Here is a 25,009-nt window from a genome sequence, read left to right on the forward strand (position 1 = left end):
TCTTGTATTGATGTTGATTTTTTTCAACATTTTTTATAGTTTTATTTTCTATTCTGAACACTATATAATTGGTTACCAAATTAGACGATTATTGTCACAATATGAGAGGGTCTGGATTGGGTTTAAAAAATAGAGAATAAAGGGCAAAAAAAAATAAATAAAAATGAGAATAATGGGGTGCTTAAATATAAAAAATAGCGATTAATGGGCAAAAAGAAAGAGAAAAATGGCCTGAAAAATTGAAGAATACATAATTAAATGAGCCCCCACCCATTCCCCATGTCAGCTTGTATAAGTATGTGTTCATCTTTTATTTTAGTATACAGATGAGATAAGAGAGTCATTTCTAGGTTTTTTTCTTCACCATATTAAGGAATAATTCAGATTTGGTGATGGAAAAAATGTTGTATGTGTCAGAAAAATTATGAATCTGTTTCTGTTATGGTATATTGTCAGTTTATATTTTATTTTTGATAGTGAATAATCCAATGATTTAATTGATTAGACTACATTGGCCATGAAACCTACTGAATTTGAAGTCTTGTAAACATTTCTTATTTAACTGTTTTACTGAACACCTGTTAATAAACTGAACAAAATATTTAGTCCTGAAATTCGACAAGTTTCACAAATAATATGACCTAATTTCATGAATTTAATGTGATATGATATAGTTTTGAGTCCAAAATACCTTCCTCAGTATTAGTTTTTAGGTTTTGGTTTTATTGGCTTTGATTGGGTTTGGGTTTTATTGATTCATAACCTAAAGTAAATATTTTGTCTAGATAAAATGAAGAAAGAAACAAAATTGTTGTTTTTTTTTATATAAAAAATATCTTTTAAATTCTAAATTGCTGAAACTGCAGGGAAAAACTATTAATTAGAATAATGATTTGAATGTTTAATTAAATTCATTATCTATATATTCATAATCAACAGGAGGTACAAATGGAATTGGAAAGAATTGAAAGAGAGGCTTACATGGCTGAACAGACTGAAGCAGATGTCAGACAGGCATTGCGAGAAGAAAGGATGAAAAGAATGGAAGAAAAAGCAAAACTGAAGAAAGAAGAATTAGCCAGGAAAAGACAGCAGTTGATAGACAGGAAACAACAGGAGAAACAATTGAAAGAGGAGGCTCGACAGAGGGAACTTCAAAAAATTATGATGTTGATGGATGACGAAGAAAGGAAGAAAAGACAAGAAGAAGAAAGGCTTAAAAAAGAGGAAGATGAAAAGGAAGAAGAAAATAAGAGAAAGGTAAGATAGATGCATAGATATAGATTTTGATAAAAAAAAAAATACCAGAAATGTCAACAGAGTTTAATACTTTATAATTTAAAATTTTGTTCTGTCTGCAGCATGATAAATGTGCAAGACAAAAAGGAAAATAGGTATATTGCTAAATTTTCCTGTCCTTCAATTCAAAAGAAAACAGCCTTTGTTTAAATGAAATTTTACAGATCACCTTTAATTACTAATGCATGTGCTTCATTTCAAAATCTACATTTTTCCAGGAAATGGAAGAAGAATTTGCCAGGCAGGAAAGAGAAGAAGAAGAAAGACGTAGACAGTTAGAGGAAGAGGTATGTATTGTGTACAATCAAACTATTTTATGCAGGAATTTAGGATTAGGCCTTTATTTTCACAGGAATTCTGGATTAATACCTATCGGGACTTGGGAATTCATGATTCATTTTTCAGGATCAGGGAAAGAATGATTAACTTTTTGGGAATGCGGGGTAAACCTCCTTCCTACTGCCCCTCATTTAGTAATGATGTATTTTACACCTACCAATAAGTTGCTGTGGCACATGTTTTTTGTCTTGTGCTGTTCTTCCACCTTTCTGTTGTTCCACTGTTTCTTCTGCCTCTAGAAGATACAACCATGACACCTGTTCTTGTCATGCCACCAGATGTCGAGTTTTGGTATGAGGTTGTTTATTAAATAGTTAGAGACTGAGTTTGTATTCTGTTTGACTCACCAAAATTTTGATGAAGATAACAATCCTTTGATAAAGAAAGCTCATGAAAATTATAATGATATATGTTTTTTTTCATCTGTTGCCATCACTTGGCATCTTTTGTCTGTCAACATCTATTGTCTTCTTTCACTTCAGTTCACTTTTATAAAAATCTTATTCTCTGAAAATACCTGGCCATTGGAACCAAATTTGGCCACACTCATCCTTTATGGTATCTAGTTTAAAAAATGTGTTTAATTATTTTGCATGCTAAAATAGAACAAAGGGGTATACATATGTAATCAGTTATATGTTAAAAAATGTTATAAAAGATAAAAAAAAAGATCTGGTACTAGGGGAAAATGTTCAGAATGTCTACCTACTCTCCAATTTTTTCAAAATTGTCAGATGACTCTTTATAGGAGTTTTTGCCCTTAAATAAGATTTTTACCTACATGAATATTTAATGCTTTAGTCTATAATCTTCATAACTAAAAGTGAAATTTTGAATAGCAAAAATGGTCAGCAAGATAAGATCTACTAATAAAATCAAATTGAGGAAATCATCAGTCAACTCCTTGTAGGAGGTATTGGTTACTTAATTATAATTTTTGTTTGAAACTATAGTAGATAGCTAGACACCGTAATTAACACAAATACCAGCAAAATCAGAACTACAAATAAGTCAACCAGACCAAAATTGTCAGTCAACTCCTTATAAGATTTGATGATGTTTTACCCTTTTTTGTTCTCCAGGCCCGAAGGGCCCCATGTGAGCTTATGCCATCACTTTGTGTCCGTCGTCGTCGTCATAAACTATTTCAAGAATCTTCTCCTCTGAAACTACAGGGCCAAATACCTTCAAACTTTAAGTGAATGTTCCTTAGGGTTTACTGGTTTATAAATTGTATCAGAAGTATTGATCCATTAACAAACATGGCCGCCAAAGCTAAAAATAGAACATAGGGGTCAAATGCAGTTTTTGGCTTTTATCTCAAAAACTATAGCAGTAAGAGCAAAATGACAAAGTTAAAGTGATGAAAAAGTCAAGATCTATCTGCTATGAAATTTTCAGACCAATTGGACCACCCATTGTAGGGTTACTATCCGAAATAGTTTATTTTTATGAAATTTTACTGTTTTTGGTTATTATCTTTAATATTATAATAGATAGAGAAAGTGTAAATGGCAAAAATTTTCAGCTAAGTAGATCTACAAATAAGTCAAATGATTAAAATAGTCAATTGACTCCTTAAGGAGTACTTCCAAACTTTAACTGAATGTTCCTTAGGGTATCTAGTTTATAAATTGTATCCGAAGTTTTGATCCATCAACAAACATGGCCGCTAAAAATAGAACATAGGGAACAAAAGCAGTTTTTGGCTTATATCTCAAAAACTACAGCAGTTAGAGCAAAAGTGAAAGGGAGTTAAAGTGATAAATGGGTCATGATCTATCTGTTATAAAATTTTTAGACAAGTTCGACAACCCATTGTTGGGTTACTGTTGGAAATAGTTTATTTTCATTAAATTTTATTGTTTTTGGTTATTGTCCCCTGCGTAACGCGTTGCGGGGGACATGGAAATACCGGTTGTCCGTCCGTCTGTCCAGTCTTGTTTGCGCTCTCACAGGTACAATTCTTGCTAGATTTTTATAAAACTTATAATATAGGTTAATAGTAGCAATATATCGGACAAGTTTTATAATGGTGGACGATCAACTTTTTTTAAAAGAGTTATGCCCCTTGATAATATTAAATTTATGGAAAATGGCCTCGTTATCCCTCTCACGGGTACAATACTTGCCAGATTTAAAAAAAACTTATACTATAGATTAATATCAGCAATATCTCTGACAAGTTATAAATTGATGGCCGATCAACTTTTTAAAAAGAGTTATGCCCTTGGAAATATTAAATTTATGAAAAATGGCCTTGTTATCCCTCTCACGGGTACAATTCTTGCCAGATCTTTAAAAAACGAATACTATAGGTTAATATCAGCAATATCTCTGACAAGTTATATATATGATGGCCGATCAACTTTTTAAAAAGAGTTATGCCCTTGGAAATATTAAATTTATGGAAAATGGCCTTGTTATCCCTCTCACGGGTACAATTCTTGCCAGATCTTTAAAAAACGTATACTATAGGTTAATATCAGCAATATCTCTGACAAGTTATATAATGATGGCCGATCAACTTTTTAAAAAGAGTTATGCCCTTGGAAATATTAAATTTATGGAAAATGGCCTCGTTTGCGCTTTCAAGGGTACAATTCTTGACAGATTTTAATATACAATTATGGCCCACTGAGGAGGTGAATATCCAAAATTGTCAACCCGCGAAAGGGTTATTCCACAAGGGCTTTAGCCCGAGGGGAATAACCCTTACTCGGGTTGACAATTTTGGATATTCAACGACTTAATGGGCCATAACTGTTTTATTATACCGAACTAACAGTTAAGTGTAAAATATGGTAAATCTAAAAAAAAATAACCAGCTCTTATTTTTAGGTTTTGGTTAAAGGTTTTTAAACATTTTGTCTCGAGCATAACCGATGAATCGTGTTCCTATAACATATGCATATATATCGTGCAGAACAATTGGTTTCTCGTACGTTTCATGTTGTAAAAAATAGAAAAAAATGTGAAATAAAAGACTTTATAGTTTATATGTCAAAATAAATTGTAGTCAATAACAACATCAAACAGAGGACAGAAAATTTAGAGTTCAAATTTTGTTTTTACTGTCACTACTTATTAAACAGAATTTATGTTAACATTGAATGTTACAACACAATTTGATATCATTGGCGTGAATGGCATGTTTTCTATTGGTTTTAAAACTTTGTCAATAACATTTGGGGCAATGGTAGCTGGAATTTGAGGAATAACTATAGGTTCGTCTGCTGGGACTGCCTGCATAAATGGTACATCAACGGCATTTGCATAAGGTTGGACAAGATTATTCTCCATAGGTTGAATCAGCTCCTCTATTTGTTCTTGCGATAATTGTAGTTCCCCGTGTACTTGGAATTGCATATTATCTGTCATTACTGAAGCAGAGAGAGCACTGCTCATTTCAAATCTCCTAGTGGTTGACACTTTTCCAGTGTAATTTTTTATTGAACTCTCAGATTTATGTCCTGACACTGACATAATATCCCGATCAGAAAATTTGTTAATATCAAGAACTGTTATGCTGGTTGCACGGATTGGATGGTTGGTAAATTCCCTAGAGAGACGAGCTTGTTGTGAGATAGTCCTCATCAAACTAGAGAGAGTGTTTTTACCCAATGACTGGTTATAGTACCATACATCTTGAGAGTCTGTGAACTGATCAACAGGTTTTTGCCACAAATCATTGTTTCTAGCATGAAGTTTTGAAAGGTACTTTCGAAAACTTGCAACTGGACACAGTGGGTGACTTATAATATAATAAAAACATAAAGAATTTAAGAAACAATAACAAGTTGTTTTATTCTTACATGTACAACAAGAATTATAACACTAAAATGCAATTGCAATTTTTTTTTTATTAAATACGGTATGGTTTGTTTCATTCAAAATAGTGGCGCATATATGCATGAATAGGTACAGGTGTATGTAAAAATATAGATTAATTTGTATTTGTTTATTGTCATATTGATATGCAATGGTTGTTTTAAAAGTAAGATGTTCATTGACGGTCCATTTTTAATTTCATTTTGTGTGATAAATGATGAGTGTCTCATCTGTCTTGATTCTAAATCCTGTTTGTACAAATGTAATAAAAACAAAATGTAATCGATTAAAGACTAATTTTAAAATGCTGCTCGTAACACGTATGTTGTAAATTTAATGTCATGTAAGACCTACCATTTACTGCATACATATGTGATTCTGTTATGGTATCATCCGTTTCCCTGTGGTTTTTGTCCAACTCATCTACTACTTGGTATACATATTCCCTGCCTTTATAGAGTCCTGAGTAATGGCAAATGTTGTTTTATTCATACCTCGGAGATTTTCTCTGCCCCTTCTGCACAAATAAAACATAATGTCGAACCAAACTTTATGAAGCAGTCCACAAGGGGTATCTGTGTTTAAGGCAACACTGCCATATAATTTACTGAGATCATCCTCGTCCAACGAAAGTGTGTGATCCGTCTTTCCTAGACCCTGGCGCTTCAGGACTGCACAAAGTTCATCTGCTGTTTCAAAGTCAATGACGTCCGTGTTCTCAGCCAAAAGAAATTGTAAAAACACATTCATTGCTGCTTTGGTGGCCTTTTTGGTATTTTGAGCATCCTTATCTTCAAGCAACTGGTTTAACGCATTCTCATCAGACTGACCAAAACGCGAACCTTGTACTGTGGAATCCATCATATTTGTTTTGTTTATTTGACGTTAAGTGACGTCATACTTTAAAGGGAGTTAACTCGTGATCATTGATGAACGAGAATGGTTATTCACCGGTGAATTATAGGGTTGTTCGATGGAGGCTACAATTTGTCGGGGTTATTCATCGCTCCTGCCAATTTTTGGAAAAACATCTAAATTAAACTATGACACGTGATTACGTATTAGCCAATCAAATAGTTACTATATAATGTAAGGTATAATAATAAAACTTATACTATAGGTTAATATCAGCAATATCTCTGACAAGTTCTAAAATGGTGGACGATCAACTTTTTTTAAAAGAGTTATGCTCCTTGGAAATATTAAATTTATGGAAAATGGCCTCGTTAGCGCTCTCAAGGGTACAATTCTTGACAGATTTTTATAAAACTTATACTATAGTTTAATATCAGCAATATCTCTGACAAGTTCTAAAATGGTGGACGATCAACTTTTTTAAAAAGAGTTATGCCCCTTGGAAATATTAAATTTATGGAAAATGGCCTCGTTAGCGCTCTCACAGGTACAATTCTTGCCAGATTTTTTATAAAATTTATACTATAGGTTAATATCAGCAAGTTCTATAATGGTGGACGATCGACTTTTTTTAAAAGAGTTACACCCATTGGAAAAATAAAATATGTGCAACACGGTGGACATTGGAACTCTGTTCTTTTATTTTATTTTATATTATAATAGATAGAAAGTATAAATGGCAATAAATATTCAGCTAAGTGAGATCTACAAATAAGTCAACATGATCAAAATAGTCAATTGACCCCTTGAGGTGTTATTGCCCTTTAAACGCTTTTTTTTTTACATTTTTTGTGAAAGTCTAATTACTTTTTCAAAAATCTTCTTCTCTGAAACTACTTGGCCTAATACTTAAAAACTTTAATTGAATGTTACTTAGGATATCTAGTTTATAGATTGTATTCGGGGATTTGAGCCATTAAAAAAACATGGCGGCAGTTTCTAAAATTAGAACATAGGGGTCAAATGAAGTTTTTGGCTTTCATCTGAAAAACTAAAGCAGTAAGAGCAAAACTGACATAGGTGAAAGTGTTAAACAGGTTTAGATCTACCTGTCAAGTAATCTTCAGTCCAATTTATTGTTGGGTTACTGTCCAGAAATAGGAATTTTTTAGGAAATTTTAGTTTTGGGTTATGTATGATCTTTCATATTATTATAGAAAGAGAGAAAGTGTACATGACAAAATTGTTCAGCAAAGTAAGATCTACAAATAAGTCAAATGCCTGAAACTGAAATTACAGGTGAGCAATATTAGGCTCTCATGAGCCTCTTGTTTTTGTATTTGCCTATTACAAAAAATATTAAAGATAGATAGACACTTTATATAGCAAACATATCAGCAAAACAAGATCTACAAATGATTTAAATTTTGCTGAAAATTGTTGGTAGACTCTTGATTTGCCCATAATGACGATTTTTTACCTTTTTCTATGTTTTGGGCAAAACTAAAGATCCAGAGAAATTTTAAACAGATAAAATGATCAACAATACAAGATAAAAAAAAAAGAAGATTTTTGTCATGAATTCTATTCTAGTTCACAATATTGAAGAGGGGCCATTGTTGAAGATGCATATAAACCTAGGTGAGCAACACAGAGCCTTTTTTGTTGGGTTTTTTTTTTGTTGGTATAATCTTGAAAATTAGTATTATTTCTTGCAGAAAAAAAAAAAATGTGAGTCCATTTTTAGAGTGCTTGTGTCTTAGTCTGTTAGAATACTTTTAAAGACGAATCATTTATGACCCCATCATTGTAGAATTGAAACATTTTTCTCTTTAACTTTATATTTATATGTAGATTGAACAAGAGGAGTTGAGAAGAATTCAGGTGGAGCAAGACGAAATTAGAAAACAACAAGAAGTTGTACAGGCTCAGAAAGAGGCTCTGTTAGAGGAACAGAGGAGAAAGAGGTAAGACAGGCTAAATTAAATTTTTTCTCATTTAACTTGTTTCACATTTTTCAAAAAAATAGTTTTGAAGTTACTTGACAATTGCACCTTGAAAAAATGATGCAGCAAGTAAGGGATTTAACAATTACATCTTTATGATAAGGGGTTACTTTTGGTTAGCTACCACAAGAGGGGATTTAAGTTAGAATCTTTGTGATTTCAATCTTTCTATACGAAACTTCCACAATCCTAATTGAATCAAGTACCGTAGGAACTCGAGTATAAGTCGGAAGTTTGGGAGTAAAATTCAGATTCAAGAGAGGGGTACCGACTATAATGGTTATATTTGTTGTAACAGGGAACTCGCTGCTTTAGAGGAACAAAGACATGTGGAAGAATTGGATAGAAAACAACAAGAAGAATTGAAGAGACAGGCAGAAGAAAGGGCAAGAATAAATGAGGTAGCTAATACATAATACACATTTTAACCTATCTAAGCAGAATCCTGTAGACTGTCATTTGATATAGTAACACAGAATCTGACATAGTTTTAGGTTTCTCTTGCTTGATTGGAGTAATGTATTGGTCAATTGGTCAAAGGACAAGGTCACTATTACTAAAAATTAAAAAATAATTTGGGAAAATGGTTTATTGTTGGTCGGTAGCTTGAGTTTCCATGCGTGCTTGATAGGAATAAAACTTATACAGATGGAAGATATTGGAAATTGGAAGAAATCTAGATTTTTTATTCAACAGGTCAAAGGTCTAGGTCACTGTTATAAAAAATAGGTGATAGAAGTTTACTGATGTTCAAATCTCCCCCCTAAAATTTTCAAAGCATGGGTTGTCCTCATCTTAATAAAGAATGTTTCGATAATTTTACCTCAAAACATTTTTCACCTGGCTCCGCTTGGCGAAAAATTTAAATTTGTGCCCCCCTAACCTAAAATCCTGTATCCGCCCCTGTCTAAGTATGTAGTTATGTAGTAATTTAAGTTCAGATTGAGTAGTGTGTTGCACTTCAGTTGACATACATTTGACAGAATTAAGTAACCTTTAGGTTGAATCTTTTTGCCTGTCTGATCCTGTAATTTGGTATTCTTATAGAACAATGTAGAAAGTGGCAAATTAATTAACAATATATATATAATATTTGACTGTTATTATAGCTTCTACAATTAGAAGAGGAAGTGAGAGAAAGGATGAAACAGGATACAGAAAAACGAAGAGAAGAAGCCATACAGAGACGAGATACAAATATTGATGCCAAATCTAATCTGAACAAGATACGACATAGTCAGGGAATTAACAGAGCTTTTGTCTTCTCATATTTTATAAACTGGCCAATGGAAACTTATATGAGGTAATTTCAGTTGTTATTTGGTGAAGAGCTATTGAATTTTAAGGTTCGCCAGACTATGAAAAATATTATTTTGTGAGTACTGCTTTAAAATATATGGGGTTTTTCAAGGAAGCCTCCTGACAGTCATTTATTTGCCTAGCACTATCCTCATTTGAAAATTTAAACCAGGATGAGTAACAACAATAAATGGATTATGAACACCTTTCCATTTAATGCCCATTAAAGTATAATTTATGGTTCAAAAAATAGACTATTTTTTTCAAATTCAGTGCATTTAATCAGTTCAGTTAGAAACAACTAGAAAACACATGATAAGCTTCATATAGTAATATATACCTGATAAAACAAATAGTTTTGTCTATCATTAAATACAAAAATGAAGAAAAAAACGATAAAATTGTTAATGAAAATCCATTCATCTATTGCGGCTTTTAATTGAGTATTTAAAAATTAGGAAATATGGTTTGATTGCCAATGAAACAACTATCCACCAGAGATCAAATGACGTGGATGTAAGCAACTTTAGGTCACCATAGTCCCTTCAACAATGAGTAAAATGCCAAATCCGTCCTGTATAGTAAGCTATAAAACATCTTGACACAACAAAATGTAAAACAATTCAAACAAGAAAATCAACAGCCAGATAACATGTTAATTTTTAATTTTAGACCAGTTGGAGAACAAGAGAAGAAGAAGAAAGAAGCTAAGCTTAGAGAAAAGAGAAAGAAGGCTAGATAAATTTAGTTGATGAAAGAGTTGATAAAACTGAAAAATTAATTTAAAGTTAAAAAGACAATACACATTTACAACATTTTTTTGGAACTTATGATTATATTGATCCACAATATTTTTAGCAAAATTACTTGTTACTAGAACTTTTAAAACACAAAATGATATTTTTTCCATTTAAATATAAAAGGTTATAAAGGAAAAATCACAACAACAAAAAATGCATTGAAAATTACAATATTGTATTTCTCAAAGCAAAAATATTCAAAGCTTAGAATAATTTATATTAAGACTTTGAAGGAACAGAAGTAATCTTTTTTTTGTTGCAAAAATCTTTTTCAAGTACATTATTTTTGTTATTCTTATGCAATTTGTTTGTAACAACTATTTTGATTTGACAACATATATACATATATATATATATATCTCAAAAAGGGAAAAGGGGGGGGGGAGGAATCCAGGATTTACCTTTGGATTGCACAATCACAGACAATGTTTCTGTTTATCAAAAAATAATTTAATGGGGACAATAAAGCAAGTGCATTGAAATAACCTTAATGTTATTGTTGTAACAACTGTATTGTACTTTTATTATTGTAAATGTAAATCTTAGATTTTACAGTTGCTAATATTTGTTTTTGTGACAGAAATATGAGTAGTTGACATCAGCAATTATAAAAATACCATACAGTTATTCCAAAAATGAAATTTGCTATATAATTTACATTTAGATGCTTTACAGCTTAAGTTTTATTTTACTTTATTTTTGTTATAAGAGGTTAATAGTATTTAAATTGCTATTCTGAAACAGTCTATAAAGAATGGACCACTTGATAGCTTCTGTTGTAATAGGCAACCATTAAGACAAAGTAGTGCAATTTCATCAATGCTCTGTAAATTTAGATTTTACATTATATTTTTTTACTGCCTCTCCATTTCATATACATTGTATGTTATACAATATAAAGCTGATGCCACGTAAACTGAAAAGGCAATAAATGAAATCTCTGTGAAGACATGAAAAAGGAAAATTCTAATTTCTTGTTTTATTTCATGCATGATGATTAAAATGAATGGAACAGTAGGCCGTTAGTATGCATTTGATGGTAATATGTCATTGAAGGGATTTATGCATAAAAATATTAGAATATTTAGCAGAGTATATTTGATATAAGATTATCCTTTAATGCTATAAAATAAAATTTAAAAAAATTTCATAAAGTGTTTACTGTTTTTAAAAAAATAATAACAGTGGAAAGAAAATCTCTCTATTCAAAATTACCTTAGGAAAAGACAAGAATTATTATGATGTAAAGTGCCTTTTATGAGAAAATATATTAAGAAATGTAGGACAAATAGAGTGTTTTTCCTTAACAGCTCCTTAAGTAATGTCTTAATCCATTTCACATATTTGAATCTCTTTTTTTATGCTCATTATATTGTTTATCCCTTTCTTGCAATTATTTTTATAGATATGTTTACATATATGTTTATTGGGTTGGGTAAATATGTTTTTTATTTCTGCCTTTTATACAATAGAATTTTTATTCCGTCCTTTTTCATCTTTCAAACTGTGATCAAAATATTTATTTATAGAATTATATGTTTATCTAATATTTGTTATCAGTTTATATATTTTTACAAAATGAGCAATAAAAATTATTGATTATGATGTTCATTTCTTTGAAAAGTTTGCTACAAGGTTAAATAATAATATAATCTTTGTGTTTCAAAATTCAAGGAGAATACCATCTATTTAAGCCTTCTGTCTATACAAAATACACTCATATATTTACACTGAAATATATAAAATAATGCTAAATAGTTAAGGGCCTTTATTGGTAAGTTGTCTTATTAGTTGGTGAAAATCAAGGTTTCCATAAACAATCAAAATTTAAAGATTCTTTTGAGTGTGACTGGCTTCCAAAACACAAACAAATTTTTCAGTCCTAAACGTTACTTGAGGTGTTAAATCACTGGAAAACAAGCTGTAAAAAGATACACTGACTTAAAATCTACTTATATATTATCAATGAAGGATATCTCCTAAACAAAAAGAAAATCAACATTTGCTACAATTATTTGCAGGCTGAGTAAGTTGTGTTTGATCATCTATTTTATGTTTGTCAGTAATTTGTTATAGTTGTGCATTCGGTAAGGGCCTTTTTTGGCCCAAAATATTAAGTCCATTATTTCAAGATGAAAAGTATTTAACATTGATCCAAATATGTGTGAGAAAGTAGAATATGATGATTTCTGTCAAGCTTTTCTTATAAAGCTTTGCCAGCAACATCCCATCTGACCATAACCTCATTTTCATGGTTCATTGGTCAATGTTGTTCAGTAGTATGGTCCTCATCTAAGATACTGTAAGCGATAGGTTAATTATATTTGGTGTATGGAATGATTGTAAAGTGTACATGTCTGTCTGGCAAGGTTCATCTGACAGTGAACTCATTTTTATGGTTTATTGGTCAATCTTAAGTTTTCCTGGTTAAGTCTTTCTTAGATACTATAAGCCATATGTCATCTATATTTGGTGTATGGATTTATTGTAAGGTGCACATGTCTGTCTGGCTTGGTTTTTTGTCTTGCCTGCAACTAAAGTTGCAGTATGTGAGAGACATCTGGCGGAGGCACCAGTGTAAAGTGTTTGTTTAAAGCTTTATATTTCAATAGGTAGAAGACCTGGATGCTTCATATCTTGTATGAAGATACCGTTTATTACGAATTTTCCATCTGTCATATGGCCATTGTCCTTTACCTCATTTTCATGGTTCAGCAACTGCTCGCAAAATATTGTTTTTTTTTGTCATGTGAATTTCTCACTTATTATGAGTAATAGGATAACTATATTTGGTATATGAGATCCTTGCAACAACTACATGCCAATCAGATAGGGTTCACCTGACCTTGAACTCATTTCATGGATCAATGATCAAGGTTAAAGTTTCTGGTTTCAAGGTCTGTATTTTCATGGTTCATTGGTCAAGTTTTTCAAGTACTATATATAAGCAATAGGTCAACTATATTTGGTGTATGGAATGACACCCCATCTGTCCATAACCTCATTTTTAGGCAGTTAAGCTGCCTTATGCGAGCACCCTAGATTTGTGTTCAAACCAATAAATGCTGAAATACGGGCCATTGTTATTATCTAGCTGGCTATTATGTTATTTATAACTAATTGGACATTTTTTTAATACTTTTACTTCTGGAATACAAAAAATATGACCAGAAAAACCTTAAATGATCGTCGATCTACACAAAACTTTTGAAGTTGCACATAGGAAGTAGTGCTCAATAGAAATCCGTACGTAGTTTATTATCCCCTGTGCTTTTGGCTACGATGTCAAAGAACAATTGTATGAAATATTTCATCGCCGAAAATCGGTCATTACAAGTCGTTTATATTTCCCAAATGGCAAAATGCGCAGGAATATTGTTCATGTACAACAAATCTCTATGATAGAGGAAATAAAGTTATATAAGTGGGCGGTAATTTTAACTTATCTTGCCAAATAAGGTTGTTGTTATTTTATGAATGAAACGAGGTCATGAAACAGATGCGGAAATCGACGTCGATGAGAGGTTTTGAGTAATGTGGACAACTCGTCCCCGAGACAAGTCGGACCGAATCCACTCAAACCGTCTAAGAAGACAACTTTGACCGTTTGTCAGATATACTTAGGGTTTCATAAAATATTAGACTAACATGTCTAGCGGAGCCATTAATCTTTTGCTTGTGCATTGGGGTCTATTTAGGGGTATTTGGAGGGGCTGAAGAAGGGAGGGGTTTACTATGGAACCCTATTTGATTTAATTTTTTAAAATTTTCAAATGACTATTTCTCGAAAACAGTAAGTGATAGACACATGCAATCTTCAGTAATGAGAACAGGACAATAAAAAAAATCAACCAAAATATAGGGTGAGTCCCTGGGGGTCATCCCAACCCCTTCAATTTGAAAATGTACATTTATCTTGTAAACCGTCGCGATCCCCACCCTAAAAAATATATATACTTGTAAGGGACAATAAAACAAATCAAATGAAAATAATTTGGGGGAGTCCCCGGTGTCGTCCCACCCCCTCCTGTTTGAGAACTTGGAAATGGTCGATATCCCCACCGGTTAACCATATATATTCATGTATGGGACAATAAAACAAATCAAATGAAATATAGGGGGAGTCCCTGGGGTCACCCCAACCCCGTCCTGTTTGAGAACTTGGAAATGGTTGAGATCCCCACCCCTGAACCATATACATTCATGTATGGGACAATAAAACAAATCAAATGAAATATAGGGGAGTCCCTGGGGACACCCAACCCCCTCCTGTTTGAGAACTTGTAAACAGTCAAGATCCCCACCCCCTATACCATATATATTCATGTATGGGACAATATAACAAATCTAATGAAATATATGGGGAGTTCCTCGGGTCACCCCACCCCCTCCTGTTTGAAAACTTGGAAATTGTCGAGATCCCCACCCCTAAACCATATATATTCATGTATGGGACAATAAAACAAATCAAATGAAATATAGGGGGAGTCCATGGGGACACCCCACCCCCTCTTGTTTGAGAACTTGTAAACAGTCAAGATCCCCACCCCTAAACCATATATATTCATGTATGGGACAATATAACAAATCAAATGAAATATTTGGGGAGTCTCTGGGGTCACCCCCCCCCCCCCCCCTCCTGTTTGAGAACTTGGAAATAGTCGAGATCCTCACCCCTAAACCATATGTTTCCATGTATGGGACAATATAACAAATCAAATGAAATATAGGAGGAGTCCCTGGGGTCACCCCACCCCCTCCTGTTTGAGAACTTGTAAACAGTCAAGATCCCCACCCTTAACCATATATATTCATGTATGGAACAACATAACAAAGCAAATGAAATATATGGGGAGTTCCTCGGGTCACCCACCCCCTCCTGTTTGAAAACTTGGAAATTGTCGAGATCCCCACCCTAAACCATATATATTCGTGTATGGGACAATAAAACAAATCAAATGAAATATAGGGGGAGTCCATGCGGACACCCCATCCCTCCTGTTTGAGAACTTGTAAACGGTCGAGATACCCACACCTAAACCATATTTATTCCTGTTCATCATTTCAAAAAGATTTGAATGACATACAGGGTCAATCTTCTAGGTGTCACATATGCTTATCACTTTACTAGACCAAACCAATATGAACTGGACTTTGCCCAATGTCAGGAGACCATGGGAATGACGAATTATGGAGGCTTTGTTTGGGAGACTTCGTAACGGCATCCTGTTACAATTATTTCTTGTTTATTATAAAATTTTATTGATGCAAAAAATGAGTCTAGGTTAATTGAATTTACTTTAATGATTTATTAAATTATTTCTGGGCCTATAATAATTTTCATTTATGGCCCATTTTAAAGAAAACATATAAATCTTTCAAGCAGTGTAAAGCCCGAGAATGTTTGACCAACTGTTTTATAATCACCTGTCATTTTATTCCAAACTTGGTATGGAGTAACATCATGCACTTGGGGGTGAAGATGGGGGTCATTTACATTGATATATGAGTTGCTTTTGAAAACCTTGATGAAATATTAATTAATTTGCCTTAATAATCAATTCATTTAATGAACATAAATGTACAATATACGAATGTTTAATGTTTGTTCTTTCAAATCTTAAAAAAATTGAAGCAACACTGCCTTAGTTTTCATAATTACGTTTGCCTTGGTTTTTGGTTAACTGCCTACAGCGCTTACAGCGCTTTGATTATGGTTCATTGATCAATGTTGTTTCAGAAGTATGGTCCTCTTCTAAGATACTGTAGGCAATAGGTTAACTATATTTGATGTATGGAATGATTGTAAGGTGTACATGTCTGTCTGGCAAGTATAATCTACGCTTGACCTCATGGTCATGGTTTATTGGTCAATGTTAAGTTTTTGTGTTTTATCTGTTCTTCAAATACTGCAAGCAGGAGGTAAATTATATTTGGTGTATGAAATGATTGTAAGGTGAATATGTCTGACTGGCAGGTATAATCTTGACCTCATGTTCATGGTTCATTGGACTGTTTTTAATAATTACCATAAGCAATAATCCAACTATATTTGGAATAATGGTAAGGTGTACATGTATGTCCGACAGGATTTATCTGACCTTATCTGACCTTGACCTCATTGTCATGGATCTTTAAAAATGTTAAGTTTATGTGATACTTGTAGTAAAACCTTTATCTTTAAGAGTTCAACATAAAATCAATGGTCAGTAAAGCAGACGAGACATTTCAGCATGTGCACTCTTTGACTTTGACTTAATTTTCATGGATCATTGATAATGTTAAGTTTATGTGATTCTTGTAGTAAAACTTTATCTTTAGGAATAATAATTAAGGAATGACTAATATTTTTTCTGTCTATGAAGAAATACATCAAAAATGTGGTGCACACTGAATAACCCGCGTAGCGGGTTATTTTAAAGTGTGCACCACATTTTTTATGTTATTTCGAATAGACAGAAAAAATATTACAGTCATTTCTTATAATTTAATTCTAAATTCCATTTTAAACCTGAGTAAACCATGAAAAAACGCTGATGACGTCACGGTCACATGACAAAATTATGCCTATGAGCTGATAAACAAAACAACGTCAGCCAATCAGAAGACGCGTTACATCCAAAATTAAATTATCATAAAATCAATCATGGTTTAGTAAAGCAGGCAAAACATTTCAGGGAGTGCACTCTTGTTTTTTTAACAACAATTACAAAATCTAGAGCCAATACTTGATACTTGTTCATTCTTTACTGGGCATACACTAATTACTTCTGGCATCCGAAAAGACATGATTAAGAAACTTAAAAATTGTCCAAACAACAATGCACAACAACATATCTAAAGAATGCAAAATTGGACAAAAAACCCAATTAAGTAAAATGGATAAAACTTGGTTGAACTTTTTTAGTAGGCTGAATGAAATGTCTCCCCTTAATTTATGAATGTCACATTATTAGACATACATTGCCCACATCTATATCATTTGGTCTCAGGTGAGCATTTGTCTCATTGACAGTCATACCAAACCATCTTAATTTTATATATGGAGCAAATTTTTCAAATGACTGTCAACAGTTTGTATATTGTATAGAAAGAGTTACACTGCAAAGTAAACAACATAATTCAAAATATTCCTTTTGATAAATTATTTTTGAAGATTACTCTAGAAATGGACTACAGAACAAGACAATTATGAAGGCACTTGGAAACCGGGGCAACCTCCTATAGAGGCAGTTTCAGAAATTTACATTGGCACTGCACACAAAAAGTATTTAACGTCCACTAATAGTTCATATTTCAAAGTGACTACTCTGGGTGACCTGGTCTCATGTATGTATTTATGGAATAGCCCTCGTGTCATCATATTGTATTTGATTTTTTAGGTGGTTCCTCTTCCGGTAATGAGACATACAGTTTGCGGTTATGTGTTTTGCTCATTGTTGAAGGCCGTACAGTGACCTATTGTTGCTAACTTCTATTTCATTAGGTGTCTGGTGGAGAGTTGTCTCATTGGCAATCATAACACATCATCTTATTTTTATAAAGGGAAATAACTTTAGTAAGACGTAGATCAGTCCAAATTTGTATGCCAGACTTAAAACTACATGGTTAAATGATGATAAAAGTATGTTTATTTACAATAAATACATAGATTATATACATAAATTAAAAGTGATTATCACCAATCATTATCATCATCACAATCGTCTATTGCACTTTCTTTCATGGCACGGTCCATTACATCGGATATTGATTTTTTAGGTGGTTCTTCTAATTCTGTTTTTACTGCACCAATTTTCGATAGGTTCCATTCTAATTCTGAAAAAGATATACAAATTTATTCATCTAATTTATTTATCTTTTTTCCATTATTATACCAATATCAATTATTTTGTGATACCATCCACAGAACGTTACTCCCATGAAAAATCATTTTCTATTTCATTTCTTCATACAAATGATTTTTGTGGTTAACTTTGTTGTATGTCCACACTATAGTACACATTTGTATCTGCTTCCCCTCCTAAATGCATAATCAAAATATAATGAAACTTTCTCAGAATATTCACCAAAAAATGCCATTCTGCACTTCTGAATTTGTTTTTCTATCCAAAATATTTTTGGGATTTCAATGACCAAATCATGGACTTGGCTATTGCTTTATCTGAGAAGTACCCATTTTGAATCTGCAAATCATCCTAAACTCCTTATTAGAATTTACTGAAACATTCTCAGAATCTGAACCATAAAATGCCATTGTGCATCTCCTATTTTGTTTTTCATCCAAAGCATGTGGGGAATGGGGGTATGTTTCCATTCGTGAGCTATGCCCTAAGTACTTCTAGTTAGTAAAAAAAATATATCAGGAACATGTTGACTTTTTAATAAGTTTTTTTCCTGTGAAAATGACAATAATTATCTCCAATTAGATAAATTATAATACCAAGGCAAGACATTGATATTTAAATGGTTCCTACTAACTGAAATTATTGCAATACTTGAAAGATTAAATATTCAAGTTCAATGATTTTTTTCAGATATCTAAGGTTTGAAACTTCTAAAACATCACAGCTATTTTTGGTGTTTAAGACTTTATAATCTAACATTCTGTATAAGTTATCTATCATGACCTACCATCTTGAGTAAAATTCATTCCACCAAATTCATGTGGTCCTATAAACTGTTTCTTCATATCTCCTTCATAATACACAAATATTGTTGGCAGATTTTTGTCGGGATAATTAGGAATGCACACTGATGATACACTTCTTAAAAATTTAACTTCGGGAAATTTCCCTGCTAAGTTCATGATATGTTGATTGATCAATTTACATAAAGGAATACTGAAAAAGAAATTGAGATACATTTTAACTCGGCAATCTACTATACATGCTATACATGCACAGTTTGAGTAATCATATAAAGAAATACTGAAAAAGAAAATGAAACATATTTTAACATGGCAATCTACTAAACAAGCTGAGTTTGAGTAATCACATAAAGGAATACTAAAAAAGAAATTGAAATACATCTCAACTTGGCAATCTGCTAACAAGCACAGTTTGAGTTTATAATTCTGCATGTACATGTATTCATTTTTTTTTCATTTAAAGATATACAGCCAAACTTGTATATAAAGATCACTCTTGGGACCATAGAAAACTGACTTTATATAAGAGGTGACCTTTGAATTGAGGTTTAAAATGTGTAGGTATTGATACAGCAGGATAGGAAGAGAGTGAACTTATTAGACAGGTTTTCACTTAATAGAGGTGACCTTTATATCAAGTTTGACTGTATATAGTTTTATCTTTAGATGAGAACCTCTAATGGCAGGTTAAAAATAAAAAAAATCAACCTAAGTGTGTCAGTCTAGTAGAAAGCAGGGTATGTTTATATAATGTTATCATTCTGGATATGCAGGTTATATTTGGCTTTGTATTTGGCACCAACTAATGAATCAATAGAAACTACTCTCTAAATATGTCAATAGTAGATGGGATATATATTATATTTCCTAACATTTGATTTTTCTGTGTTTTTATGTGACACATATTACAAGAATTTCAAAATTAACTTTTACCACAAAAACTATTAAGATGATACATGTGTACACAACTGTGTTTAAAACTAACTTACTCATTTTTATACACATGTAAAACTACCCATACACCCTCTCCTGCTTGGTTAACTTCTGTTACATAATCTACTTTTGATATTTCTTTGACACATCCATATTTGGCTTTCATACTAGCTTCCCTCATTTCGGCCATTCTTTGTCTCCTGTGAAATAAACACAAGTCTAATGACTGAATTGTTTATAGAACATGATAAGAATTGTTGTCTAGTACTCAGGTATGATGTCTTTAAAGTAAATCTGTTGTATATGTCCCGACTAATACTTAAGTCTGGGAAAACATGGTTTACTACTTAGTTAAAATTTGCTTTGAACAAGCTTTAAGTAAGTGTGGGTACTCTTATATCTGTATGTTGTGTCTTTTTGTTTAGTCTTTTTATGCTTCAGGCCGATCTGATGAATTATGGCAATTATGATATTGAATGAAATAATAATTAAAACAAGCTTGTGTTTTAAAATAAACAGGAGTCCACTAGGATTGGCTTGGAAGATATTACCTGTATGCTTCAAAGATTCTTTCTTCTTCTTCATCAATATCATCCTCTTTTTCATTCAATTCATCTAAAGTCATGTCATCAAATGCTTTACCTTTAAAAAAATATTCAGTTAATTATATTGTTATCATCTGATCCTTTTTATTACAATATGTTATTGTTTATTTTTTTTAAATGCTGGATTAATTGACATTATTAGCTTAAACTACCTTAAAATGCAAGTCGTTGCCAAATTCATGTCCACAGAATTGTCTCAAACTCTCAAATTTGAATTATAGCATACTAAAACGTAGTCGTATATCAGAATTATGAAAGTTTCATAGGAACTGGATATGATGGTTGGAAGGCGGGATCATCGTAGACATTTTTAATTCAGATACCTTAATGTAGATTGTGACCCAGCAGTTTCAGAGGAAAAGATCTTTGTAAAAGTTGACAGATACCAGTGATGTATTAATGCATTTTGAAGTAGATTTTACATATATATGTTGTTATTTTGGACATTGTGGCCAAGTTTGGTTCCAAATGGCCAATTAGTTTCAAAGGAAAAGATTTTTGTTATAGTTAACAGACGAAGGACGCATAGTGATGTATTAATGCCTTTTAAAATAGTTTTACAGATGGATGGATGTTGTTATTTTCTCACAATATGTACACGTACATGCATAAAATTAAGGAGATGTGGTAGTTGGTTTCCTGCATGTGAAGTCACTTTTTGTCTTAAGTGAGAAACATTAAATGTGTATTTCATGCATGTGAAGTCACTTATTGTCTTAAGTGAGATACATGGTATGTGTATAAATGTATGTGATATAAACTGATCAGATTACTATGAAATTTTACCATGTGATTTTTCTTCTATTGTTTTTTCTACCATACTGATGACATCATCCTCAGTAATTTCTTTCTCTTCTTTTGGTGGAAGAATTCCTTTCTGTCGGAGAATATCATTCCACTGTGTATCTGCATTTGGGTCCTAAAATATAATATTTCATGGATATGATATATACATGTATGAGCAGTAAACATGGTAAATAAAATCCCAGTGTACATTGTATGTACATGTAAAACATTGGGGCCTCCCTAAGCTACTTGTACATGTTGTGAAACAGTGGGGCAAATGCATGAGATTGCTAATACTCCGAGTTTACTCTGTTTACTCTGTATTTTTTTCAGATGAGTCCAAAACTCATTATTTTGAGCTTCCTTAATTTGACATTTAATTCCTCATGTCAAAACAAAATGAGCAATGAAAAAAAAAAAAACAATATTATTTCAAATTTGACTGGGTTGAATTTAAGATTAAATCTGGATGCAACTTTGGATTCAAAATGTAGTGATAGTGATTTCTCTAGCTTCTAATAACAAAGGGTCACATCAGTCAGACTAGACAGAGTCTATTTTAAAATATTACAACCACCATTTACCATGCTATGTGTACATATTATCATTTTAGAAATACTTGTATTTGGGTCAATATCCCTCATTGTCCCTAATTTATATATAATGCACCTCGAAATGAGGAACTCAAAAGTTGTGTGTAAACAAAAAATCTCTGTGTAGTGATATTGGACATGTTTCTATTTTTTACAAATATCCGAGCTTAACCATTTGTGGTGATTAGGAAAGTAGAGGAACATAGAATAAATGTGTAAAAACTATGGAGCTATTAAATGTGTTCAAAGTATTAAATTTTCAAAGAACTTTTTGTGTCAAAAAAGGGATTTTTTACCACGAGGAGCCGCATCACGAAAGGATGTTCGGGGTATGCTAATTTACGGAAAAAGTAATCTCACTTCGTACCCCGAAAATTTAACCACATATGTGAAAATGTCACAGCTTCGAAACGAGCTATCATACATATCCAAGTTTACGATATGGACTGAGCTACAGGAAAAAACGTTACCATTACTGCCTATGTAAAAACAATTAAAGATATTGACCCATTTGCATAAAAATAAGAAAGAATACATTTGTATTGTTCTTGTCACAGGTGCAAAACTTTTTGCCAGGCCTACTTAACTTTTACTTTAGAGAGAGACTTTTTTACTGATATCAAATTAATATGCAAATTTTGCCAGACACAAATGGCAGGCTTGTATTATTTTTTTTTTTTATTATTTTTAAAAGGAAGTTACAAACCAAAACTTTTACCATGTTTACTATTACTAAATACTATTTCAGTGAAGTATGATTATCAATTATTTTTTTATTTATTTGTTAAGACATGAAGAGAGGCAACTTATATCATTCCAAGAATCATAATTATTTTGTCTAAACAATAGTATTGTAAGCATTTAGTACCGGTATTTGATTAGCAGATTAAAGACTTCATCATAATTTTTTTTGACAATGTTCAGTAAGATTTCTTCAATATTTATCATGTAAAAAGTAATTCTTTAACATTATATGGATGTTCGTACCGCTATATTAACTATCTTACCTCCATGTTTATCTTTTAAGCTTGGAATGATATCACAGCTTCTGGAAACTGTTACTCATATGATATTTCACACATGGATCGGTTGAAAAACAGGAAGTCTTGAATATTACCATATAAGGAAATATAAACGTCGGCTCGGATCTGGTTTTTGTTTCCGGATTGATTTCGAGCTAAATTTCTTTCTTTTTTTTTGTGTTTTAATATAATTTAAGTCTCTATACATTTTTACGTGAAAATCAGCTGAACTGTTACAATTGAAAAAGCAGTATCCGTGGTAAACAACTTCTTTATATATATATACGTGTACATCCATATAATAATACACATTTAAGCTACCTAGGACTATATAAATCAAGGATGTACAGATAATCCCAGAAAACTTTATTTCTCAGCGATTATTCGTACCCGATTACAACTTATTTAGGGTATTTTTATCATGAGTAACTGTAACTCTGGGAGATAACATAGTGATATAGTTATATCTTTATAGTCTAACCAGAGAGGCAGGTTTTCAGTCCTTTTAATTAATAAGTGGTCAAAATTCAATTAGGGGTCGAATTTCTTCAGATCTTGATCTGGATAAATACGTTGCAGACACAGGCACTTGTCATTCAAATTTTTGTTTTAACTATTTATCTATATAGGTAATTTTTTTCAGATATAAGTGCCTGTGGTTGCGGAGCCAAATATATGGCATTAATGTCATTAATGGCACAACCGTGACGGTTTTGTGACAGCATTGAAAAATTCGTCGATCATTGCGAGATTACGTCACAAGACAGAACTGGAGTATATACACATGTGTATATCGTCTTAAATTATCGCGTGCTTTATAGACTTAAACAGATTCTACCTCACGTGAATTTTCAAAGAGAAGAAAGAAATCTTTAACACACGACGAGCTCCATAGCGGAAGAAAAGGGTATAGAATGTACGTAAATATTATCGTAATGTAAAGTTTTATAATTTGACTTTAAATTGTCCTTTTTCAAACACCTGTCTAAGGGTTTGTATAGTAAGACAAATCCTCGACCTGTCCTACGAATTTGGAATTTTCTATAAAAAAAGATATGGCATAATGCTGTTGCCATTGAAATTTTCATGCTGGTGCTATAAATTTAATAGAGTTCACCGCAATTATTTTCGCTGTATAAATCATTAATTTAAGTATGTGTGTATCCTCAAAATCATCGAAAATAAGATTTTGATGTACATTCAATCACGCGACTCCGGCTTTCTGTGTGTTTTTTTCACGCTGTGCAGAAGATTCGAGTATTTAAGCTGAACTTATCGTTTGCTGCTGTTCCTATATTTGTTTTTCGTTTATTATTTTGTACATAAAGCAGTCTCGTTTGAATTGATTTACATTTGTCATTTCGGGGTCTTCTGTAGCTTACTATATGCGCTATGGTTTTTGCTCATTGTTGAAGACCTTATATATATAATTACGGTGACCTATAGTTGTTAACTTCTACGTCATTTGGTCACTGGTGGAGAGTTGTCTCATTGGCAATCATACCACATCTTCTTCTTTTATGCTGTAGGTTTCGGCTCTTGAGTTCCGAGTGAAAATAGTGAAAAACGTTTTTGGTGTACAAACATTTGATGTACAAAGTTTACAAAATGAAACAAAAATTGCAAATCTTACTTGAAGCACATCTTGATATCAATTCGTGTGTTTACTGATGCTTAACTGCATAGACATCAAATGAAATCACAACTAAGATGAGATGGAGAAAGTCATACTTTTACATAGGCTTTACTAATCTGTTTTTTTTTGTTTGTCCAAGACACGATGTAGTAACGATGCTGACGATATCGGCGACATCGTACCGATATCGGTAGTAACTTAACTTAACTCACTGGCCCCTTGTAAAGACACGATAGATACTGCTAACAGTGGTTGGCTCAAAATTTGTTTTCTAAATTATATAAGAAACTCTTTTGTCATCTACTTTAATCGACATTTAGAATTATTATCAGCTGATTTTTCTTTTAATTAGTTT

The 25,009-nt window shown here is 32.2% G+C and overlaps 2 protein-coding genes across 5 annotated transcripts in view; one reads left to right on the top strand and one right to left on the bottom strand.

The window, feature by feature from the left end:
- LOC127736465 (golgin subfamily A member 6-like protein 22) overlaps positions 1 to 10,556 on the top strand; it is a 45,710-nt gene extending 35,154 nt beyond the window's left edge. For all 4 annotated transcript variants that reach the window (XM_052247011.1, XM_052247012.1, XM_052247013.1 and 1 more), the window contains 6 exons: positions 940 to 1,260; positions 1,518 to 1,586; positions 8,179 to 8,291; positions 8,629 to 8,731; positions 9,440 to 9,633; positions 10,302 to 10,556. In XM_052247011.1, the coding sequence (XP_052102971.1) occupies positions 940 to 1,260; positions 1,518 to 1,586; positions 8,179 to 8,291; positions 8,629 to 8,731; positions 9,440 to 9,633; positions 10,302 to 10,371 (870 nt within the window). In that variant the 3' untranslated portion in view covers positions 10,372 to 10,556. The remainder of the gene's footprint in view (positions 1 to 939; positions 1,261 to 1,517; positions 1,587 to 8,178; positions 8,292 to 8,628; positions 8,732 to 9,439; positions 9,634 to 10,301) is intronic.
- Positions 10,557 to 18,037: 7,481 nt separating this feature from the next.
- LOC127736466 (phosducin-like protein 3) lies at positions 18,038 to 23,113 on the bottom strand. The gene is made up of 6 exons (XM_052247015.1): positions 23,004 to 23,113; positions 21,404 to 21,536; positions 20,564 to 20,654; positions 20,069 to 20,212; positions 19,064 to 19,272; positions 18,038 to 18,247 (listed from the first exon to the last, which is right to left on the bottom strand). Exons 1-6 carry the CDS (start codon positions 23,007 to 23,009, stop codon positions 18,108 to 18,110), a joined length of 723 nt encoding a protein of 240 aa, XP_052102975.1. The 5' UTR covers positions 23,010 to 23,113; the 3' UTR covers positions 18,038 to 18,107.
- Positions 23,114 to 25,009: the final 1,896 nt, after the last annotated feature.

This window comes from Mytilus californianus, unplaced genomic scaffold, assembly GCF_021869535.1.
Source record: "Mytilus californianus isolate M0D057914Y unplaced genomic scaffold, xbMytCali1.0.p SCAF_31, whole genome shotgun sequence".
Taxonomy (NCBI): domain Eukaryota; kingdom Metazoa; phylum Mollusca; class Bivalvia; order Mytilida; family Mytilidae; genus Mytilus; species Mytilus californianus.

Coding starts and splice junctions, on each gene's coding strand:
- LOC127736466 (XM_052247015.1), bottom strand. Junction 19,273..20,068: donor TTACATGTGTATAAAAATGA/GTAAGTTAGTTT, acceptor TTTCTTTTTCAG/TATTCCTTTATGTAAATTGA. Junction 18,248..19,063: donor AATGAATTTTACTCAAGATG/GTAGGTCATGAT, acceptor TATCTTTTTCAG/AATTAGAATGGAACCTATCG.